This window comes from Varroa jacobsoni, unplaced genomic scaffold (genome assembly GCF_002532875.2).
Source record: "Varroa jacobsoni isolate VJ856 unplaced genomic scaffold, vjacob_1.0 scaffold_1358, whole genome shotgun sequence".
Taxonomy (NCBI): domain Eukaryota; kingdom Metazoa; phylum Arthropoda; class Arachnida; order Mesostigmata; family Varroidae; genus Varroa; species Varroa jacobsoni.
In genome coordinates, this window is record NW_019214260.1 from 265694 (window position 1) to 289106 (window position 23413).

General features: G+C 39.2%; 1 protein-coding gene and 1 long non-coding RNA gene across 4 annotated transcripts in view; one reads left to right on the forward strand and one right to left on the reverse strand.

Moving 5' to 3' along the window:
* LOC111269149 (uncharacterized) overlaps positions 1 to 1182 on the reverse strand; it is an 8740-nt gene extending 7558 nt beyond the window's left edge. Inside the window, exon 1 of one of the 2 annotated variants that reach the window (XR_015314486.1) lies at positions 714 to 1182. This is a non-coding gene — a long non-coding RNA (uncharacterized LOC111269149). Of the gene's footprint in view, positions 1 to 54; positions 240 to 713 lie in introns of those variants that run through there. The other variant, XR_015314485.1, reaches the window with a different exon arrangement.
* Positions 1 to 23413, forward strand: part of LOC111269148 (sorbitol dehydrogenase) — a 56282-nt gene that overhangs the window by 1717 nt on the left and 31152 nt on the right. Inside the window, exons 1-6 of one of the 2 annotated variants that reach the window (XM_022848547.2) lie at positions 348 to 427; positions 4396 to 4474; positions 5270 to 5303; positions 6214 to 6378; positions 14474 to 14633; positions 21240 to 21358. In XM_022848547.2, the coding sequence (XP_022704282.1) occupies positions 4418 to 4474; positions 5270 to 5303; positions 6214 to 6378; positions 14474 to 14633; positions 21240 to 21358 (535 nt within the window). In that variant the 5' untranslated portion in view covers positions 348 to 427; positions 4396 to 4417. Of the gene's footprint in view, positions 1 to 347; positions 428 to 4395; positions 4475 to 5269; positions 5304 to 6213; positions 6379 to 14473; positions 14634 to 21239; positions 21359 to 23413 lie in introns of those variants that run through there. The other variant, XM_022848546.2, reaches the window with a different exon arrangement.

Consider the following 23413-nt stretch of genomic DNA (forward strand, 5'->3'; position numbering starts at 1 on the left):
TTACTCATATGGTCATCTCTATCACTTTGGCTAGTAGAACTCGAATGACGATACCCTTAAGACGAAAATGCAGAAGTTAGATCGAACAGATTTTCCGCTACTCTTTATCAACACATCCCATTTTCTCACTCAACAGATAAATGTTGCGGCCCATAACTGTTTTTTTTTTTTTCTTAATTATTATTGAGTTACACAGAAACCTGTTAACAGCTATCGTTTCGTATAAGTCTGTAAATTTTCAAAAACGTCGTTTGTGAATTAGCGTATTTTAGATTCAAGGCTAAAGCGTAAGTCAACATCAACACAAAACTGGCCCATAAATGTTTACAACAAAAAGAATCCTCGCTGTAGTTATTCTGCTTGTAAATAAACCATCGAGTATCAGCTGATGATCTAAACACTCTCGGGAGTACACATCGTCCAAGTGGTAAAGTGTACTTTTGGTTGTTGCTTTACATTATGTCGTTAGACGGGCACTTGTCTGATATTTCGTACAATAATTATTACTTTATTAATGAATAAAGTATTGTTTTACTCGGTCACGCACATACGAATTTGTGAATTATCAAGTGAGAAATATTCGTGTTTCCATTTTTTATATCAAGTGATATTCCTCGATGAAGCACCAAGAAGAAAGGACCTGAGTCGCTTGTAAGTTCTACTTTCTGAATCTATTGTTGTAACTGGAAATTTTCTGTCACTTATTCCCATACCGGAGCCGAGCCGCCATAGGAATATATAGCACAAATAATCTCAGTCGTCACTGAAGCGTTTTCGATATTCTCTCTGTTGATTGGTCACCGGTCTGCACATTCACTTGGCGGGCAATTTAAATTTTACTGCGCACAGTGTTTACGATGCTATTATCATATGGTGCAAAAATGCACAGATTGCAAACTATAACCATTTCTGTGAAGCTTTTTCACTCCAAACGTACCCGCGACACGTTAATATTAAGGCTTATTTAGAATAAAGGTAATCAGGAAGAAAAGAGTACTTATTATTATTATAAAGGGTTTGATGCCAAATCATTATGAAGCCTTGTCAGTATGTATTATGGCGGTACTAACCCCACCGTTAAAAACAACAAATTTGCATAAAATATATATAATTTCTCCAATTCATATGAGTCTTGTTTTCTGGTAGCATGGCGATCAAATGAATTAATGGAACAGTAATGATATAACTTGTAATGTTAGGTATAATCTCTCTATAAACGTATAAGCCGTTCGTATAATGGGGGACGACGACGCTTCCTCTTGCAACCGTATTGGATCTTCCACGATGTATTTATTAGAGAGGAGTTTCCGGAACTTCACTTTTGTTCTATGCGCAGTTGGTTCAAACTGTACTAGTATGGCTCTTAGTTGTACGCATTTGCAAGGGGGTTTTGTGCGGAACTGTTTAGTAATGAACTCGGTGCTAAGGTTCTGTTCCGGATCTACGTATATTTGATTATCTAGATATTAGATGTCCTGGTTTTTTTGCGCTGAGTCGCACGAACCGATGCCTGATTTCTCTTTTGCTCACAGTTTCAGTTTCATGGTACTCGAGTATCAAGTCTATTGTTAGTGTCGATATCCTTGATTCTGAAAATGAACTGGAGCCCATGTGTTTCTATATCGTCGGTATCGTTAGGGCTCATGAGAGCCATGTTGCTTGTGAATGATTTACTTTGTTATGTAAATTTACATAAGCATTGTTCGCTTTTAGCATTCGTAGGTAGTTTTTGATGTATTCAATGAAAGATCAGATGTATTCCATTAGTAACCATGCAATGATTAACATTTATATTATATATTTTATATATTATTATTATTTAAAAAAGCTTTAGAAACTGTCTGGAAGAATATTTTTTTGGGAAGGAATAGATAATGGAAGCAAAGCTCGTCTTACCCACGAGTTAACTTCATTTGTATCGCAAATAAATTATTATTATTATTATTACGCTTAAAGCCTCCAGAGTACCACAATGCCTTCGTGGTGTATTTTTGTTCTTCACAGCCCCTGAAAGCATTTTACTATATATATATATATATATATATCGCGTTTTTAGTTATATGATAGGCTGGAATACGCGAACTACGGCGATTTTACAAACATTCGGGATCCAAATTTCACCTTGGGTCAAAATAGATAACATCCATATTGATGTAATATATCCGAGGGATATATATATATATATAACCCTAAAGCTGACAAGAAGCTTTTACCTTACACTGCGCGTCTATAAAGCGAGATCAGTGTTTATTCCATGGCAGGTATTTTAGAGGCCCATTATCCATGTATTCATCTTCCACTTGAATATACTGTAAAACGAGTAAATTAAGGAATTCAATGGCAATTGCAGCATAACCAAAAATTTAATAATTAGCTTGAGCTTTGAAAAAATACGAGGGGAAATAATAAACACATTTTGGGAATTTTTTTAATAACAGCCTAATCAGCCAGAGGAAAAACTGAAATTAACAGATTCAATCTAATTAAATATATAGCAGCTAAATGTTGATAGAACACAGTAAATAGAGTTAAGTACGCGACCATTGAATATTTTCTAGCGGTTTCGCTGATCAGAAAATCAAAAACGATCCAATTTTCGGTAATTTTTCTATTTTTATCATTGTGTTTCTGATTTACGGCCTGAGTACGATCCTTTAATTAGCTTTTTTCTGAACAATCCTCAATTTTGTCTTGTCAAGTCACACGGCTCTAGATATAGACCAGTTTGCTATCGAACAAAGATCTGATCCACCATTTTATGAAATCAGTTGTCACAACAGCACAATGAGACAGAGACCATAAATACAGGCCTATTTCTATCTACAAACTGCTAAATGGACTATTTAATGCTTTGTGTGTATTGCAAGATTCGATATCCAACGAAGGTTGCTTAACATTACACAGAATACGAGTCTATGAGGCGTCTAACGAGATAACGTTGTCTGCAACCACCATACGGCCAACTATTTAGTGTTATGCACCAGTGGCTTTGTTCCCCTTCTGTGATTAACTATGTACCCCCCTTTTTGCCTCGAAATTCTATGGCATTGTCAAGCTACAAAAGGAGAAATTGTTTCAAAGCCACATTCTACTCGAATTGCCTTTGTTTGCCCGTTCGGGATTGTTCCATTAAGTGTTAAATGCAAAGAATGAGCAAAATAGAATTCGATAAACAACGAGCTCGGTCGCGTTGAAACTGTGAAAGACGTCGCTCGAACCATTACGAAATATGTTCCTATTAGCCAGAAGACGACGTCGTGTCAACTCGTACGAGCCAAGAGTAAACATGAACACTCATTTATTACGTAGGACTTTAGCAGTATGATTGCAAATTGAGCTGGCTTTCAAGAAATCCATTGATCAACTTCGGGAGTGTCAAGGCCGAGATTTGAGCCAGTACAGATGCTAGCACGGCAACGCACTGAAGATGCACTTACGCCACGATGCCGACGTTAAAGGAAGCGTATCTATAAATACGTCGTTAATAAATCTTTAAAACAACCAACAGCTATTATTCAGCATCTGGTGGAATATATTACCTTGTATGTTTACCGGTTATATAAGTGAGAGCAACCCGCGGAATCACTCCGCGTCAAACAAACTTAACCCAAGTTACTCGGTTCGAGTATGACCTCAAAAAAATCTATAAAATATAACATACATTTGCCATACATGTCGAATCGAAAACAATGAATCAGGCGACTTGAGAGATTAGTTCACTCGTAACTTGTTTATGTCTACCAACGAACGAACGAAATTGTGCGTGTCATAAAATTTCACCCAAGTACTATGAATTTTTCTTCGTTATTTATTGATACGTAACTGGTGACGACGTCTCTTGTACAAAACAAGGTTGTTCTGTTGTTATTTGTATTTTAGCTTATGCATCCTGGTGTTATCAGCGGATACGCTGAAATTGATTGAAACGTTACCGATTGATCGAATCAGAAATCAGAATAGTAAACACTGGAAGGCACGTTCTAAGTTAGTGATTTAACTTTGCAGCTCGCACACGGATGAAATCCAACAAAGGCTAATAAAAATTCCGCAGAACCTTTGCAATTTGTGAACATTAAAAAGTATGTTATTTTCAGAACTATCACAGACGAGCAACGTGACACGCTTGAAATTGCGGTATAAAAACTGAAAAACACGGTACAAAAAATCAGTTAAATATTCGATTTGTTGCAATAATTTTTGATCAGTGAGTGAGTACAGCTGTAAATAACATTTCCAAGCTAGGCAGAAAGAACACACACACTTTCGTCGCTGTTCACTGTGGCAGGAACGATGCCTTGCCATCGATCAACGCGGAATTTCCGTGTACGAAATTAATGTGCAAGTAAACCTGCTGAATTTACATAAAGCATATTTTAATCCATCTATTAATTGCAGGACTCGGATCAAAAATAAAACTATGGCACCTCTGGATAACCTTAGCTGTGTCCTGTACAAGAAAGGAGACATGCGTCTGGTAAGTAGCTCAAATTTCTAATCTGCTCAGAACTCGAACGTGCATAGGAAGCTTTCAAAGAAAAGGTAGACGTTATGAAATTATCTATTAATGAAACCGATAATTTTGAAATTAAGGTAACGTGAACGTTCGAGAAAAGCAAGAAAGTTACTATCTGCTGAAGATTTTCTAGAGATGTGTTATAGCTCAAGTAATTGAGCACATTATTCGGGTACTTTGGGACGGCCAAGCGTCTCGTTGGAAAAGACTGGGGGGTCGCAACGGCACATATTATGTAATATGTGTGTTTCTATTATTTGGTAACCATTAAGAAAACATCTAAAGATGAGTAGCAGATAATAAGTCGCATTTTTTACTAACATTACAATAAATGAATAAAAAATAGCCGGTGTCAGAACTGATATTTCGCGTCTTCCTAAATAGTGCTTCTTTGTAACGTAGAACTTAGTGGTGAGAGTGGGCTATAGTTGTTTTATATTATTTCAGTCAGTTAATACAATGGTATCGCTCGATATCGATTGCGACGTGAAAATGGGGTGGTATAGCATATCCAAAGAAACAGCTTCGTGCTACGTTCGCATCCACTGGGCAGAATTGGCCATGACTGGTCACGTATATTTACAATACGGATTCATCGGCACCTTCGTTTTCATTTCGCCAATCTATTTTCATCAGAATTTTTAAGCAATGTTGAGATTGTACCTCTACAATGTAGTTTCCAAGTAGATTTAAGGTAATGGTACGGGAAAACTTCAGGATGAAAAACTTCAAATGCCTTTTCCTTTGTTTATGCAGGAACAGACGGTAATCATGGAGCCAAAGGCTAATGGTGAGTTTATCATCTATTGAACTAAATAGACACATGTATTACTAAACGGATCTGAGCAAGTGTACATAACTAATTGGAAACTGAACTTCAGTAGATTCAAAACGTTGATTTAGGCACAGTAACTATCCCTTTGGCGATACGATATTAGATCGCGAGTTCGTAAATGTTTCGACCGACATCTAACGACATCACCTTGAGGACAAAAAAAGACATAATGGTATGATCAGGTTCGCATGGAAGCCATGGAGACCAGGATCTGTAAAGGCCCCAAGAACAATGCTCTCTAGCCATTCATGTTTATAACACTAATAATATTCATTTATGTCGTTAACGTAATGAATGAGGTGAAGAAAAAAACGCAATCGGTAGTGAGTGGTTATAAATGCATGTCGCGGTACCCTGTATCCGCCGAAAGCCTATTGGCCACGTAGCTAGTTCACGGTTACGCCTCGCTAGCATCTAAGTATTTCCAGCTACGAACAGCGTTCGTATGGCACATAAACGTAAACAAATTTGTTGCCCTTTAAGATTTCAGGTGAGAACCACATCGGCCATCGAAAATCATTTTCTACACGTATATCATTCACTCTATTGACCTATCGGCTGCTACTTTCGAGCAAATGATACTGCTTTATCCGCTATCTGAATCTAGATCTCAAGGGCTTTCGGCTTACATACTATTTCTAATGACGTTAATTGATTTGTTTTATCGTAAATACGTCTAGTTAGTCTGTTTTGTACGTCAAGGTTTAAACGTTTACAGAGGAACTACCTCCTCTATAGGAGGACACAGAAGGCAGCGTGCTAGACACTGCGCTGTTCCTAGTTCAGTTGACAGGTACAATATCCTTGTACTCCTTAGACCTTTAGTTCGGGTTGTTTGACAATGCGTCCTTCGTTTCTCTTGCAGAGGTTCAAGTGTCCATTCGTAGCGTTGGCATTTGCGGCTCTGACGTACATTACCTTGTGCATGGGGCAATTGGTAAATTTGTAGTCACCAAGCCAATTATACTTGGGCATGAAACTGCCGGAGTGGTTAGCAAAGTCGGCGCTAACGTTGAGAACCTTAAAATCGGTAAGTTACGATTGCAAATCGGGATTACAGATGAGGATATTCATGCAAGTAAAGGTACCATCTTGGGATTTATTTACTGCTCTTTATAGGTTCTGTAAATAATTGAAGGCCACATTTAATGAGGGTAAAACAACACGTTCACTGGAAACAATTAATTTACTGTGCAATAATGTTTGTTCGTATCTTTTTTTCTTTTTTCGATATCACTAGCGAATAAACGATTACTAGCACATCGATCGATGATAGTTAAAAACAGAATCAACTGAACTACGGAGCGAGACATCGTAACACATGAAGACGGAGAATTTGTCTTGTTTTCAATCAAGTTTCTGTTGTAGTCATCTGTTAAATTATAGTAGTAGAAGACCATCATAGCCGTACATAAAACGTTTCGGGGACAATATATCCCAACATTGTCACGGTAAATTAAAATTCTTTGACTGCAGTTGTCCATGTATCAAACGAGATTAGAGCGTCTCCCTGAAAATACATCAAGGAATCGGACGGCTACTTCAAATGAACAAACAAATCTCAATTGATGCATTGATGTAGTGCCTAGAGATTCTGTACTGCGAGTGAAGCTGGGCAGCGAGCGTTGTCTTTGAGATCGAGGCTTTATGCTTTTGTTTTTCTACTGCCAACAGAAAAGCAACAGCCATTATACGAAAGACAGCTTGGCGTTTGGTACATGTCTTCTGATTCTTCAACGAGACAGCATACATGCTACGCATAAAACCGGCTTTTTTTTTGCTTGTATGAATAATCAAAACAAGGAAATGTCACTGGGTCTAAAAACGGACCACGTAAAACTTAAGGAATGTGCTTTTGCAATGCAAAGTACAATATACATATAAAGAAACTTGGAGAGAAGTGAAGTTGAGTAACGAGGAGGAAAGTCGAACTGTCTGGGATATGGTGGCATTAAGTTGCTTCAAGGAAAACGCAAGGGAAACGATTGGAAAAGTGTTCAAAATCAAGATATCGACAACGTCATTGCTGGTGACAGCCGTCCACGTTGACGAAATCGAACAGGCCTGATATACATACTGTATTCATTCTCGGTTTATTGTAGGATCATTGATGACACAGCATTAGTCAACCTCTAGCTGAAAACACCGCTGATTGTTGCCGTAGGTCCTGGAATATCAAAATCAGCTGGGTAGACGAAACTCAAATTTTTAATACAAAAAAGTTGAAGCGGCGATGGAACTCTGATCGTTTGATACGATTCATTAATCAATACGATCATGAAGATTGTTGGAGGAACAATTCTGATCACGATATATATATATGAATCAAATCAGATTGGGCTGTTCTTCCATGCTATATGTACAAGGATTCAAGCGGCTTTGTCGGTATGCCATCCGACTAAGCTTATCACCGCTTAGTACCACAGCTGCAACGTCTTTTCTCGGAGAATTTGATTGTTGTTCTAGGTCGAGTGCCACCACCTTGTGTCGATTACTGCCTATTCAGTTTTTCTTACCAGGAGACGTCACTTGTAAGGTTGCTTAGCTTACCATTCCGAAATCGATCTTTTAACAGCCTGCCACCTCTACATGTCTACACAGAAAAAACTCTCGATGTAGTCAATGTATTGGTGAGTTAGCTTCACAAAGATGCTCATATGTTGGCGTGAGGAAGTTTAGATTTTAAACAGGCCACGCTAGCCGCCATTTTTTGGATGGGTTCCAAAAGCCGATACGTTGAAGCTTGGTGCTTATAAGGTGGTTAGTGATGAATCAACCTATTTTGTTATTATTTTTATATAAATTATGTTTGTTGGTGGTTCTTTCAATCAGTAAAAGAACTTCTAGCAGTCACTGTTATATAAAATGTCGGCAAATCTCTGTAAGGCTTTCAGTCTCGTCTCCATTACCTGGAATGTAGTTAGCCTCGTCATAGTGTATCTTGTTCTATTTTACGATAGAGTCTGTGCTGGAAGAGGCTATGCGTACGCAGAGGACATTTATCTCCGTACGTATTTCTCACCTGATTTGTTAATAATTACCACATATAGGAACGTCAAGCACAGTACAACCACGGCCTGATTGGGGAAACTCTTATCTCTAGGAGAAGAACTCTAGGAGAGTTCTTTCGATTCCTTCTAATAATAATGAGAACTTTTAATTACTTTACTATTCAAGCGAAGCTTAATGCCTATTGAAAAGGAAGTTATTTGTTGCAAGCGTTTTTACATAAAACCAACAGCAGCTAGGCATTCATGCCTGTTAGTATTCTTACGCTTGAGCGCCGTCCGCCATATAAGTGTCGCCTACTTCACTCTATTCCAACTGTACCTCAATCGCCTAAATCTCTCGCTGTCCAGTTCGAAGTAAGCCCCGCCAGCCTTAAGGCACGTGTCGTCAGTTTTTCCAGTCGTTAAAGCGGTTTTTTTCGTGTGTAGGATTACATATAAGCTCTGCTGTCGTTTTTTTTTTGAATCTCCGCGGTATCTCAAAGCTTGATCTTTTTAATGTTCTTGAGCCTGGACAAAAGCAAATATCACAGGGGCTGCCGGATCTCGTGCACATATTTTTATTTTAAGCAAGAGGTTCAGCTTCTTCCATAAAAAGCGATATGAGCTGACACCACATTAAGAGATGGGTCCACTATTGTGGAGGGCTGCAGTATTCCAAGAACTATTTGGGTTTATTTCTTGTAGTAGCAGAACCATCTAGAACGAAAGCATAATAGTCCAAAAGTTTAAAAACGGTAAGGGAATCAAATTTTTGGCCTAAATTTTTATACTGGATTAGTCTAAGCGAAACTCAGATAATTCGCTTTTGTACCTCTTCTTATATTGTATTCTATTCCATATCCATACGCCTACGTTTTTTCACGCGCAACGATGTGTTAGAGCCAATCGGGCTCCCTACTGAAGCTGTTTACTCGTTAAATCGTTACTGACATATTCGCGTAGAATTTAGGTCCTTCGGCACGATCCTTGCTATAAGCAAATCTTCTGTCTTTAGATAGTCTTTGTCTCACCTTGTTGCTAGCAGCTTGAAGGTGACGTGGCGATGTTCCAGCATGAGCTGCCGTGTTTCCTTTAGGATATTTTCGTCAGTCTTTGCTGTGACAAATTATGTAAAACAAGGATCGTCGTCAAAGCCCTCTCGTTAGTTGCGAAGCCGCTAATAGACGCAATGCTGAGTCCGAGCAAATCTAAACAATGTTCCATAGCATTGGTACCAATAATGAACATTTTATCTGACTCTTGGTGCAAATCATGCCGGATTTGCCGTGCTCCCTATCTTCGTTTTCTGGAAAAAATGAAAGAAGATCAGTAATCATTCAGTCGATATTGAAAACGAATGGGCTAGATTGTTACTTTAATATCTCCTGACCTTTCTATATATAATTGATCAGAAAAGATCTAGATGTCGATAGAACAGACATGCTGGTAATTAATAAATGACCGAGCAGACTATTTGCCTTTGCATGTAAAATCCGAAACTTTTATCCGAAGCGCTTATCGCTATCGACGCTTTTTTTTTTCACTTCAGCATATAAATGCAATTATCTCATAATTATCTTAACACTACATTTCCGGGAAAAAATAGTTATTAACTCCGTTTTTTTCATTTCCTTTCTATGATATTAAATAGATTGAATTTACCGCTGTTTGTCACGATATTACCCCAAGTAAGGGATACAGAGAAAGCAGCCGAAACGTAAAATTTCGTATGTACACGAAAATCACGCCGCACACACAAAAATTAGTTGTCGGTAGTGTCGCATAAAAACAATGATACTGCCAATGAAGACAGCGTTCTAATTGATAATGCACATATGGCCTTAAACTGCCGCAACTGTCGTCTCTCAGTATATTTTAGATGGCGTGTGAGGTCACTGTATTGCGGGAACATGTCATATGAGGGTCTGTCGCTTTCTGAACTGGGCAGTCATATTAGGACCTTTACGCTTCTGATGCAAGAATCTTACCCCTTTTGATGATAACGGGCGTAACGACTCTATAATAGTCATCACGCCCGTTATGTTAGAGTCGTTATGTTGCATACATCGTTATGCTTAATTTACATCGAGAATTCTCATTACTATAGTAAGTTACTTCAGTATTGTTTCAAGGAATATTTGGAACCTGAAGCAAACGTGAAGGGTGCACGACAGATTTTTGATCCCCGAAACAGAGAGACCCTGGAGGTAAATCCGAAAGTGAAACGCAATACTTTGTTTTAGTAGTAGCTGATAGTTTCCAGCCGGGACGGAGCATTGTCGTGGTTGTCTGTGTACTTGATTATCAGGTACACAGAAGTATATATATGTATGTATATATATATATAGGTAGTAATTTGTTGTGGCTTCTCTCTATGAAGACAATGGTCCATTGAGTCGGTGGTGTTTAGATATACATAATATATATAGCAATATACATAATAAATGGGAATTGAATGTTCTCGGAGTGTTTCGCTCGCCTGCAAATAAGCTTTCTTCATGAATAGTACAACCAATAATATGGGGCAACTAAACTATGCTATCAGGATTGGGTGGTTGCGAACGTTGGGCATTTATCTTTGGCGAATAGCTCAGAAAGTAACGTGAACGTACGGGGAAGAACTTCGAAAACTTTGTTTTTTACGTATTTGTATAGCTAAGAAAAAACAATCCATAAAGGGCATCAAGTTTCACTTAAATCCCATCAGTCATTGACGAAGTGAAATTCTAACGTTCCCTGAGTTCGATCTACATCGATGGCTTCTCGTCCATCTTATTTGAAATGTACAATATTATTGTGTTTAAATAAAAAAAAAAAAAAAAACCGGCGAACTTTACTTAGCTGTAAAGAGTACTTTGTACATTGCTCAATATTTCACGATCTAAAGTATTGTACGAGATAAGCGAGACGCTATTTTGTGCTGAATACGGTTCGCACAACTGCGGCTGTTCTTCACGGTTTCTATGTCAGACCACTGAGCCTATGTGTATTTGACGTATCACTGTTTTACTTTTTTTTTTTTTTTTTTTATATGCATAGGCCTTTACCGGTTATAAGTAAACTTCCAACCTTCATAAAAGCCTGTCTAGGCTACGAATCAGTACCTATTGAATGATATTCCGCGAACTCGATACAAACCCTAAACCAAACGCGGTACCACCACTGAGTTTAATTCACTGTAGTTTTCATTTTCTTTAGACAGTTTCATTTACATTTAAGCGCTTGCTGCAATAGCAAGAATTGCAATCAGTCTGTACAGGTCACCCTGAAATATATCTCCACGTTACTTGCTACCTAGAAGCGTCTCATGGTCGTTATATACAGGCTGATATTTATAAATAAGAGAGGTATATGCCATTCTTAACAATGTATTTATTCAGAATCTAGCACTGTAATAAAAGCCTAGTTTAAAGTAGATAGGAAACACACAGAAAGACACGGGAAGTTTAGAGGGTTGTCTTCGAAACATGGCAGAAAAGCAAATGTCTGTTCGAATTTTCCAATCAGGCGGTGACTGAAATTGTAACCATTATCACTATGGTTTGCGATGAATCTGAGAGAGATTGGCATTAGCAAAAGAAACAGATCCGCAATAACTATAAGATTTAATTGTCAACTATTTTTTGCTGATTCTGGAACCTCAATGGAAAAGTTAATCTAATTAAACAATGGTTAACTTACCCCCCAGTAGTTAGTCTAATACTCTTTGCACTGGGCTCTTAAACTTAAAATGTGTGCTGAATTTTTTTTTGATATAACGTAGACTAGAGCATTATCTGCACATATATACTCATATATACATATATACTATGTGCAGATGATGCTCCAGCTGAAATATTTGCAGAAACTATTTTAACACTGTCGTTAGGTCGTCATAGGCAAAACACTTTGTCCAAGTAAGATGCTAGCTCTTAGGGCAAAAAAGCGATCTCAATTTAACCATATATAAAGAATGATTGGACTTTATTAACCGCCTATGGCTTCAAGAATGGGAAAACGAATCTAAAACTGGCTTTGTAAGAGAAGAGCTCGTTCGTGGAAGACGTGAACGAACTCAGGATGTAGACGTAGCCCCATCTAGACAATAAATTTCTCTGGTTTTCCGAAGTCGACCGTGTGCCGCTTCGCATGGAAGCGTGCGGCTTTTGAAGAAGGCTAGCAGGTTTCGGCACACTTTGATGGAAAATTCACGAGGACTCGAGTTGGTCGACACTGTCTGAAAATGCATCCCTGATATCAATGTATTGATCAGGTTGTTGTAAGCGAAAAAAGTGAATTTGATTATTGCTTTCATGTTAATGGTTATTTATGAAGACTTGAGCTATGCATTTAGTACATGCACATGTGTACATGTCGTGGAAGCCAGCCAGATGCTCCTTAAAGGCTAAAATAATTCTCTGACATTGAGAGACTCCAGTTCTCTCAGAGAGGAAGTGTAGGATCGTAATTTTTTTTTTTTTGGGCGGCTATGAGTAACTAGCGCCTGGAGAGTGGCGAGGTGATTTTGTTTATATTAGCCGATTACTTAGGGCTAGCTGCTTGAACCTTAGCATGTCTTCGAAAGCACGTATGGCCACCGTATAATCCAGATGTGACCGACCTGGGTTGCTGTTGTTGTGTATGACACGTAATTGAACGAGGGACCAGCCAGCCTCTCCATGACACTCCGAACCGAAGCTATAGCCGAGGTCAGCAATGATCGTTAGGAATGGCGCTTTTACGAATATGCAAAATGTGTCGCTCTATAGATTATCCTAGCTAATAAATATATAAACAATTGTTTAGGTAATTTTCCACGGAACTGAGCATTCCAGGTCGAAGCGTCTTGTGAGCGTTGTTCAAAAGCGCGAAAAACATATTGCTTAACAATATTCATCATCTGAGATAGAACTATACAGAAGACATACATAGTCTCTCTAATTACCCACTGGTAGTGATCTGACTTAACTTATTTAACACGATTCGGCAATAGCAAAATTGATGGTGTAGCGCGACGTACAAAATAATTATTATGTAGCAGAACAAATTACAGACTCATCATACATGTACAATCGATAGCATCTATCATAGCAAAGTCACTTATCTGATTTGTTATCGTTTTGCCTACAATTGCTGAAGTAGTATTTCGAAAAAGATCTGTTCATGACCTCATAAAGATTGGCAATTCTCAGTGCTTTCTATTACACTCAACCGATATATCTACCCTTTGAGCTTTTCCGTTCAAAAAGGCACTGCAAGCCTTACAAGGCACGTGGCCGGCTAAATCCGACCAATTAATTGGCTACCGGTATAGTTTAATTGAACTAGCTTTAGTTCTAGAATAGTGTTATAGAAAATACAAACGGTGAAAAACATGGCGGGGCAGAGAAATGTATTAGGTTATTGGGTTTTAATGGTTGAACTGTGAATACGGGCGAAGATGATTAAAAGTTATTACGTATTAAATTTTTAGCTATTGCGGTTGCCGAGAGTTTTATTTAGGGGTCGAAGTTTTTTTTATACGACATTTATAGAAAACTGCCACTGTCCATTCTTCCGTGCGAGGTAGAACTGATTTGTACATTATTCGCTTCCGGTTCACTTTATGCATGAAAATTTCCTCATGGGGCTATATAGCTATGTAGCTTCGGTCCCATTGAGCCTACGAGGTTCTTCATTGAAAAGTGTTAACAACAGCCTATTCCTCGACAATGTCCTTTCGTTGTCATTTGGTGTTCCAGCTGTTAATTGTGTGTACTTCGAAAGGAGCCCTTTTTTAGAGGGTTGTCGTAGAGCTGTTTATCGGTTCTAAGATGTGTACTTAGTGGCATAGGTTTATTATCGAAGCAAACTTAAGTAGACATAGTGTAATTCTGGGAAGTCTGCCCAGTAGACCGTGAACCATTGCTAGCACAAACGCAGGCCATTTCCTCGTTTTCGAAATTGTGCTGTTACTTCCCTAATGACTGTACAACAGTAACGAACGTTTCTCTTGGTGCTGCAACCCAGTGCTTTATATTCAAATACTGATCATTATGCTTACTTTGCCGTCATTGCGTGGTTACAGGTTTGGTTTAAAAGCATTAACTAAGAAACAGACGATCTTATCACAGTATGTTCAATATATTTAATAGTATTGTTTTTATTTGCGACCAGGTGATCGTGTTGCTCTCGAGCCTGGCATCCCCTGTCGTCATTGTGAGGACTGCCTTTCAGGAAAATACAACCTTTGTAGCGATGTCGTCTTCTGTGCTACGCCACCGCACGACGGGACTCTCCGTAGATTCTACTGTCAGGACGCACAGTTCTGCTATAAGTAAGCTCCGATAAAAATTTTGCCACGCTAAACGTTTTTTAGATTATGACTCAGAAAAAATGTGATGGCTTTCTTGAGATCATATTTTGCGTTTCACGATCCTTAACGCGTACAAGATTAACTACGTAAGTTGAACAACCCAGACAAGAAAAAGTTGACACTATTTTCGATATATATGCCCAAGATACATCGGCGAAGTGCTGTAAATAAAGGTCAATCCCTAAGATGATAATGTGGCAATAATGATTATATGAAGAATGCACTTCTAGCTTAGATTATAGCTTGTCAACGTTTATTCGTACCTCTTCCACAAATATTTATCCCTTTGATGAGAAAAAAAAGTACTAATATCGTAAGCGAAATAATACCGAACGAATATGGATCATTCTCAGGTGGCCTTTGAATCTTTTTTTCACTGAAATCACTTGAAAACTTTACATCATGGGTAGAACTCTGGAAGTGGAAGAAAAGGATCTCTGTAGAGAGGTCCTTTTTTTCATTTGGTATTACCCACACATCAGTAAGGGTGGCGAAATCTTGAACAAACAAGTGTTCTTGGATTCAACTATCTGTTCATACCAAAGAAATAAAAAGCCTAAAATCCGATAATCGTAGCAGACGCTATTGTCAAAAAAGGATTGACTCAGCTTACCGATAAGACATCGAGTGCTTATACTTAAAAAATACTATTTCAATAAGGGCCGATCTTTCTTTTCTTTATATGAAAAAAAATTAAGAAAAGCCAATATATGCTAGGCTATGGAATTGGAATCGTCAAACAACTGGCTTTTTTTGGCCAATCAAATGATCCATAATTCATATCTAAGGAGATAGGCACAACAATGCACTAGGCCACCTGTTTCGATAACTTGCGACCATATTCGATGGATGATGGTAACTTTAATAATTACAACAAAAAGTGTATATTATAGATAAATTTTTTTACAATTCCATTCATCACTATTATGATCTATGCAACTATCTCGGCATGATTATTAAAGGAAAGAAGTTTTTGCCATAGAATATGGTGCGATTCTCGCAATAGACTGTACTCATTTCTCTGAGTGAAATCTGCTAGGTCACTTCGCCTCAAATATCTATATCATGCTTCTTTTGTATAAAATACCTAGTTAATATTGAGATCTAGCAATTCCATAAAGATTTGAAGCACGCTGTATATAAGCGACCCAATCTTGAAGTTATCAATAACAACAGCAACTTACTGGTGACAGAAATTGATGAATGACTGCATTGGGATCGCTCAATGTCGTTTCACGTACGAACACAAGGCTTTGTACGTAGAACCGTGTCATATATATATATATATATATATATATATATATATATATATATATATATATGATGTATATGATGCGTTTGTTCGCCATGATGTTGGCGAATCCATAAAATCTCGCCGCATGCTTCGACACTATACGGCGCAACAGGACCGACCCTACCGTAGATGCAGGTAGGCTACAGCGAACGCATCTCTATCCGCTGCCTGGCCTTTTTATATACATAAGGCATGACTAGAAGGGGGAACGAACGGGCAGGCCGAAAGAAGGGATGCTATAGGGGAGGAAGTAAGTGGAACAATGCGTAGTTGGCTTAGCTCCGTTCTACGTTCGGGAGCGGCAGCACCAATTTGTCGTCCGAACCAGAAGAGTCGAGCTGTCCAAGGCGAGCATCTCCGGGTGGTGGTAGGACGATAGCTGTGAGAAGAAATAGATTCGCTTAAGAAACGTTCCCTTTGATTAGCCCAAATAATCCCCCATACGAGTACCATGAACTCTGCTCTCGTTGGTTCGATGTATCCTACCTTTGTATTCGACAGCGCTAATAACTAGCTGTACTGCACCTCGCTTTGTTTTGGCGGATGGATCATCGGCCCTAACGCGCTGAACCGTAGGGTTCTTATGCTATAGCCCGCCTACGACTAGCAAACATGAGATCAGAAGCTATGAACACAGATCTGCTTGTGCATCGCTTGTCAGCTTGGCTGCCGAAGGTCAAGGTCTGACGGGAGCTTGTGATTAGATGGATTATTCATTATTGAATTTAATTAGGAAGTCAGGTTATCCAATCTTTCATAAGACCCTGAAAATATTCTGATAATGCGATGAGGGACGTACGTCGTTTTGAAGACCCGAAATACTCGTGATATTTCGACCCTATTAAGATACAGACTACAAGCTATTACAGTTTATTGAAAAATAGGAACGATTAAACAGATTCAAAAGTAAACTAACAAAGTGCCTGCAAAACGTAGATGAAAACTTCATAGTAAAAATATAAGGTTTTCTTATATCCGAAGAAGTTAATTAGCGAAATCAAGTTAAACATCGGAAGGGTCTTATATCTGGGTACCCTCTATGAATCGAGGAAAATTAAAGCCCATAAACTAGACCCAGTATTGTGTGTTATAAAACGTATTTGCGGTATCGTTTCTGGCCCACATAGTGGCATTCATCTAAAAGCATTAGAAATTATTTTTAGATGCGTATCTACAAATTTGTCAATTTGTTTTTCTCAATCTACTTCCCAAGTACGTTATTCGAGCATAGGCTCGTATTAAATTTTTCTACAAGGAACTGTTTTTACAAGATGCAATTGCACCTTTTTTATTGCAAATTTCACTTAATAATGCTATATAATCGTGCTAGCTTTCATTTTGTCGTATAACATATAACACTTGAGCTTTTCATTTGGTATAAGAACATTTTATATAGGGTAAAAGGCTGCACCATTCGCTCTTGTGATAGTGCCTAAAGTTGAGAAAGCCATTTTATGGGTTCTATTTATTAGACGACACGATTCACTCTATATTAGTTGTCAGGGCATAGCTCTAAAGGTATTGTAATTAAATGACGATCGGTTGTCAACACTTCCAGAACTCGGTGTTGCATCTTTTTGTAAGCGGCGTTTTTGTAGCCTTAAAAGTATCATATTATTGATCACAGAAACAAAATTTCGGGAGTTTAGAACAGCTATAAGTTATATGGCCACAGCTTAAACTATCGCATAAAAAGCCGCACTTAGTATGACATAAACATAAAACTTGACGGTAATTTTCGCGGCAGTATTTATTATGAAAGCCTATTTCTATGTAGCACTCTTTCTTCTGAACCTCCTCAAAAAGTACACGACATATCATAATCACTGGGATTAGGTTGTGTCGTAGGAAATGGAACCAATTTTAGTAGACTTCTATTACCACTTGAATATTTATGATAAACAGAAACCGTGAGAGGGTTGTTCGCGCAGTGGAAAGAAATATTTTTGACAAATCGTTGAGTATAGGCTTAAGGTTGTAATAATGGCGCCACATGTTGTCAATGCAAACATCTGGAAGCACTAAGTGACGATAGCGTTTTGCCTATCATATTGAAACAGACCTGTCTCATATAAAATTTACGGAAATATAATTTCAGTATGATCGTCTAAGACAGAACTTTCTCCCATACCGTAATGGCAATCCTATTTTACTGCCAACCATCTTGAGGTGACATCAAGTACTAATGTGTGAAACAGTTTTGCAACGATGCGTTTTTCAGGAAGAATAGGTCCACCTCACCCAAAGTACACTAGTTGGCAATAATGCTTGGAGTAGCATTGTATGGGGAATCTTTACGCTGCACCCCTTCCAGCTCGCTAAATAAACGCCTTCCGCTCGCACCCTCAACTTTGTCCGTTTCTCTTGCATCTTGTTTTTTTTGCTTTCCCATTTTCGAAGTTGGTGAAGAAGGGCACAACTTCGAAGTACAGGTATGCGGATCCAGTGACTGATTCGAGCTCCGTGGGCGACACGACCATGCACGTGACGGGCTACTTGTGTCACAAATGTTGAGTGCGCACTGCGTGACCTTTGTCACCGTAGGAAATGTGAGTGAGGATGTTGGGGTAGGCGACTTGTTCAATGAAATTGTCCAGCAATGATCGTGACTTGACGGCGACTTGTCTGTTCGTACTTTGCGTCTCCATGTTTTCGTGCTCCCTGCCTGTCCCTTATTCCAAGCACTCCAGTCTGAGGTTAGCCTGAGTTAGCCTGGGAAGCTGTCAGGGAATACGGCAGGATAGGGCAGCCTTGCATTGACGTAAGCAATAGACTTTAGCTAGTTTAGCAATCTATCGCCGCAATCTATCGTGTTCATTTTCGTTCTATTCTGTGCTCTTCTGTTCGCCAAAGACAGCTCGTTCCATATTGTGCCTTGTGACAGCACATGGCGCTTCTGTCACCATCAACTATTAAGCCCTCAAGTACACGGCTTTGCTCTGCATTCGCGACTTCTATACGACTCCCGATGCTCCGGGGTCCATCTGCTTAATAGATTCGCGACGTGCTCGGCATGGTCACAGGGTACTGGACCTTGAGACTTGGTTTTTCTCACTGCTGGTAATAGCGACAGTAGTAGCAGTGGCAGGTGGTTCGACCGGCAACCGGATACTTCAGCCTCGGTTCTTAGCCAGTGGCCTCTAACGCAAAGGTACACGGTACACACTGAGATAGGACAAGGGTCATCACGTTTACGGTAGACGTCTCTCCTGTATATCCATGAACAGACTTTCCAATGTTTTGTGTCCACTTTTTTTGAAACACTCTTGCGACTTTCTCCAACGAGCTGGTTAAACTCTGTCTATTCTGTCTATTCAAAGCTACACGTAAAGCTTCAAAGATATCATATTTTAAGCATAAGCACGTTGTTTCTGAGTTTCGCCATGAAATTCAGAAATAAACTGTATATTACCGCCTAATATGGAGTGGTAGTCATCTTTTGGCCCACGATCGTTTGCGCTGGCAGCCGTACTGCTTTATCTTCAAGAGAAGGTTTATGGGAGCACATATATTCGAAAGGTTCTTTCAATTTTAATCAAGGCTTGCCTCACCTCGTCAAAAGGCTAGTACCCCTGTACTAAGTAATACAACACAAGAAATTATCCAGCGAAATTACCAGTTAAAACTTAAGTTAATGATAACTCATTGTTGTTTGTGATTCGATATTATCGCTGCGTTCTTCCGACATATAAAATGTACTCTCGAATGTTCTAGATATTTCGTCAACATATAAGCCGTTTTAAAAATCTTTAGCTAGCTGCTACATACGGAGACAAGGGCTCGACGATTTCTTCGATGGTGGGGAACGTAAAATAATCTCTAGCGTTTGAAAAGAGCGCCATACTGCTCTGCGTTGAGTAGCGTTAATTATCCTATTCATGTTTTGTTAAATTTCGTCGAAGCGTTTTTTCAGTGACTAACTGATGATGGTCTAAGGTGGTGTCCAAGGTGTAGGTCGAAGGTGTCGTGGTTTACGCTAGCAGTGAACAGAGCTAAGATTCCTCTCACAGCTTAGAAGCCGGTAACAGGAATCGTTTGCAAACCAGTGAGAGTGCTATAATGGCACGGTTGCCTAACTAGCTAGGCCAGATATGGGTCTCTACAAGGCTACCCTTGCTGGATACCATTATTGACCACTGTTGTTTGGCAGTTTCGGAAAAAGGACAACGCCATAGACCCTTCTATTTTTCGTCTAAGGCCTTTCCAGCGGAACAAAAACGGTGCACTATGCACCAAGGAGTAGTGGCCCAACCAACGACCCAATGAACAATAATAGTAGCAGGAGACCCTACGAGACCGAAAGTTCCTCGGACTGAAGTTTGCAACGGATAAAACCTGCAAACGTGATGGGGACGACGGTAGTGGTAAGAGATAAAACGTATAAGAATAAACTTTTGCGGATTGGTAACGCGAAGAGCACTGAAGGAGAAGCGAAATCGGTCGAGCTCACAAGTACCGTCTTACACGTTAAAGTACCACTTAAGCAGTCAACGCCAATCCAGGCTATCTCAGCTACGCTTGATTGCTGTATATTCTTTGGAATTTATTAATTAAAATTTACGAAGTGTGGCAACGTGGAAATAATAAGCGAGCAAACAGAAAAAAGTAAGGTTGACTTTGAAGAGGGGCGCGAGCAGCGTCGGCTGTAGTTCTATGGCAAACTTTTCAGTCAGGCTTGATGTCCTAGGTACTGATACTGTCGTCTTCACACATCTTCTGTGACGGTTAATTAATGAATGCTAGATATTGTGGCACAAAATAATTGTTGCTGCTGCTGAAAGGCTCAGAGAGACGTATGTCTGTCTTATGAGCCTGTTGCTCTGTTATTTAGGGTGACTGCTATTGACGACTTGCAGAGACACGACTAACGCGCTAATTAGCCGTTTTTTTGTGATGTTAATTATAAAAATGAACTGATCATTACACCGAATTTCATCCCGTTACATGGACCAAATTGATTTTTGATTGAACCAGGCAAACAAACAAACAAGCAAGAAATGTTTGTCTAGGTATTTCACAAAACACTAACGTAGTGTTTCGGGTAGACGATTCTGGGTGAACATGGTTGAAGGCATCACCGTGGTGGCATTTTCGTATATGCCTAAAAATTCTCGTCAGCTATAAGGAAGCTGTAGCTTTTGTCAAGCAGCTCAATCAATTGACGTGATAAATAAGATGAACAAAATTGCGAAATTGTACCAGCGCTCGAAACGGTCAACATAATAAATCTAGCTTTAAAGCAATGAAAAATAAGCGCAGGTGCCTCATTTTAGACTGCCGCCGAATATGAGCCTTGACGAAGGCGCATTCATTGAGCCGCTCTCGGTTGCCGTACATTCGTGCAGACGCGCCGCTATTCAACCAGGCCAGCGTGTTCTCATCACCGGAGTCGGTAAGTAAATTTCAAAAGTATGTAGCTAGCACACCTGAGTAGATTCTCGACGTTTTTACAATTGCTAGCTACGATTTTGCAATGAAACCGACAGAATAATGGGACTACCTTGTCAGGTTTTGTAACAGTCGAGGTTTTTCATGGCTCTAACAACAAACATGTGTCTTTCAATCAGCCTAACCTAATTAATCTAGAAAAAAAAAAAGACTGTGCCGGCACTGCGAATGTTCAACCAATAGTTAGATTTCTTTTTTACCATTAATCTGCGGCTGCAAGTTAATTTGCAAAGCTCAACCCTCTTATATTTATTATTGGCCTCTATTCGTTGTAAGCATAATGTCTTCTTACTTTCCCCATTGGCTATAAGATTGACTGTATGGTACAAGCGTACCGTTTCCCTATGAATCCACGAGGTGACCATGTTTTTAGATAGATAATTTATTCGGACTCCTCTTATGTTTTGATGAAAATCGTGTTGCCACTTATCAAGTTAGTAATGTTTTTAGTATAGTTTTTAGTTAGCTAGTAGTTCGAACTATTGTCTTACAATAGTGGTACAGTTTTAGTCAAGCTTCGCTATTGAAATATACTGATTTAAACAGCTTTATATCATACTACCACTCACTACTATTCAGCATATGAGCATATATTATTCGAACACACACACACACACACACACGTAGGCACATACATGCACACTATGTATAGTCAAAAAAGCTTCCTTTAGGTTTCCTACGGTCTATTTTATTGGCATAGTAGCGCAACCGCGAGGAGCATCAGAGGTGTAACGCCGAAACGCTTCTGATCGAATGAAGGCAAACGCTAAGAGAAAAAAACAGCCATGCAGTCCGCCATGCGGTCTTGATATATCAACTATTGACCCTGATGCACTCACAGCCTGACAGCTCAAACATACCCGCAGGTACCGGAATCATTTAGGTAATGCGCATTCGGCCAAAAACTTTGGCTGACCCATTCTTTTCATTCATAGGAAATATATAAGACTATAATCTGTTCTAACGCTATGAACTACCATAACGGTTTAGCAACTATACGACGAGAAATAAGCGTTTCAAATTTTGGCGCCAATCATGTCTTAGTGATTTATCTATCACGATGGGTTCCGATGTATTCCTACCATTGGCGACCCAATATTATCGTTTAAATAAATTTTGATTTTTCTAAACCATTATATATGTGACATTTACGGTACCATTTTTGCTAGATTAGTCCTTCATTCGAACAACTGAAATGGAATTATCGTCAGTCGTGTGTAATGTGCCCCTGACTATAGTATGCTACATTAGATTAGCCGTATGGTAGTAGATTAGCTGTTCTGAACGAATAGTATTAGCTCTATAAAAAGCTTGAGAATCTGAGCTGGGTTGTGTTACTTATCCACGTTCATATACTCGTAGTAGCAGGTCATTTTATGTTTGAATGTCCTTAACAAAAATGTATGGTATCGGCCACATTTCTGCGACCGAGCCCTTGGATCGTACAACGAGTACTTCTATGCACAAATATATTAAGTACATTTCAGTAACGTCAGGCAAACCTTTGAATGGATGCGGTGAGTGTCTTTAAGCTACCGTTGGGGAATGCAGGTAGCACGCCTCGTATTTGAATCTTACATCGTCTTCGACATATCGTAACTTTGATACCAGGGAATACCAGAGAACTTAAAAATTTTCTATTTCAGTTGGAAACGCGTTCCGGGCTGTTGCAGCAAGAGGATCTGGTGTTTGAAATTGTTTTCAATTAGTTAAACTAGAATGATTTTCTAATGTGTGTTAGAGACACATTCGTCCCAGCGTCCTGGCAGTTTCTGGACAACCGTCCAGCTACCATTGCTGTACCCACAGGTTATTCCTTTACGGCGTCAACCAATAGAGGGATAGGCTCGTTCATTAATAGCTTTTTTTAGGGCGTCAAAAGCCCGGTAATTACAAAAGGACCGGGTTAAGGCTAGCGTTTATGTATACCTTTGGTCAATTTAAGACGTCATTGCCGCATGACGATATGAGATGGTGTTGTCATTGCTTGTTTGGTCAC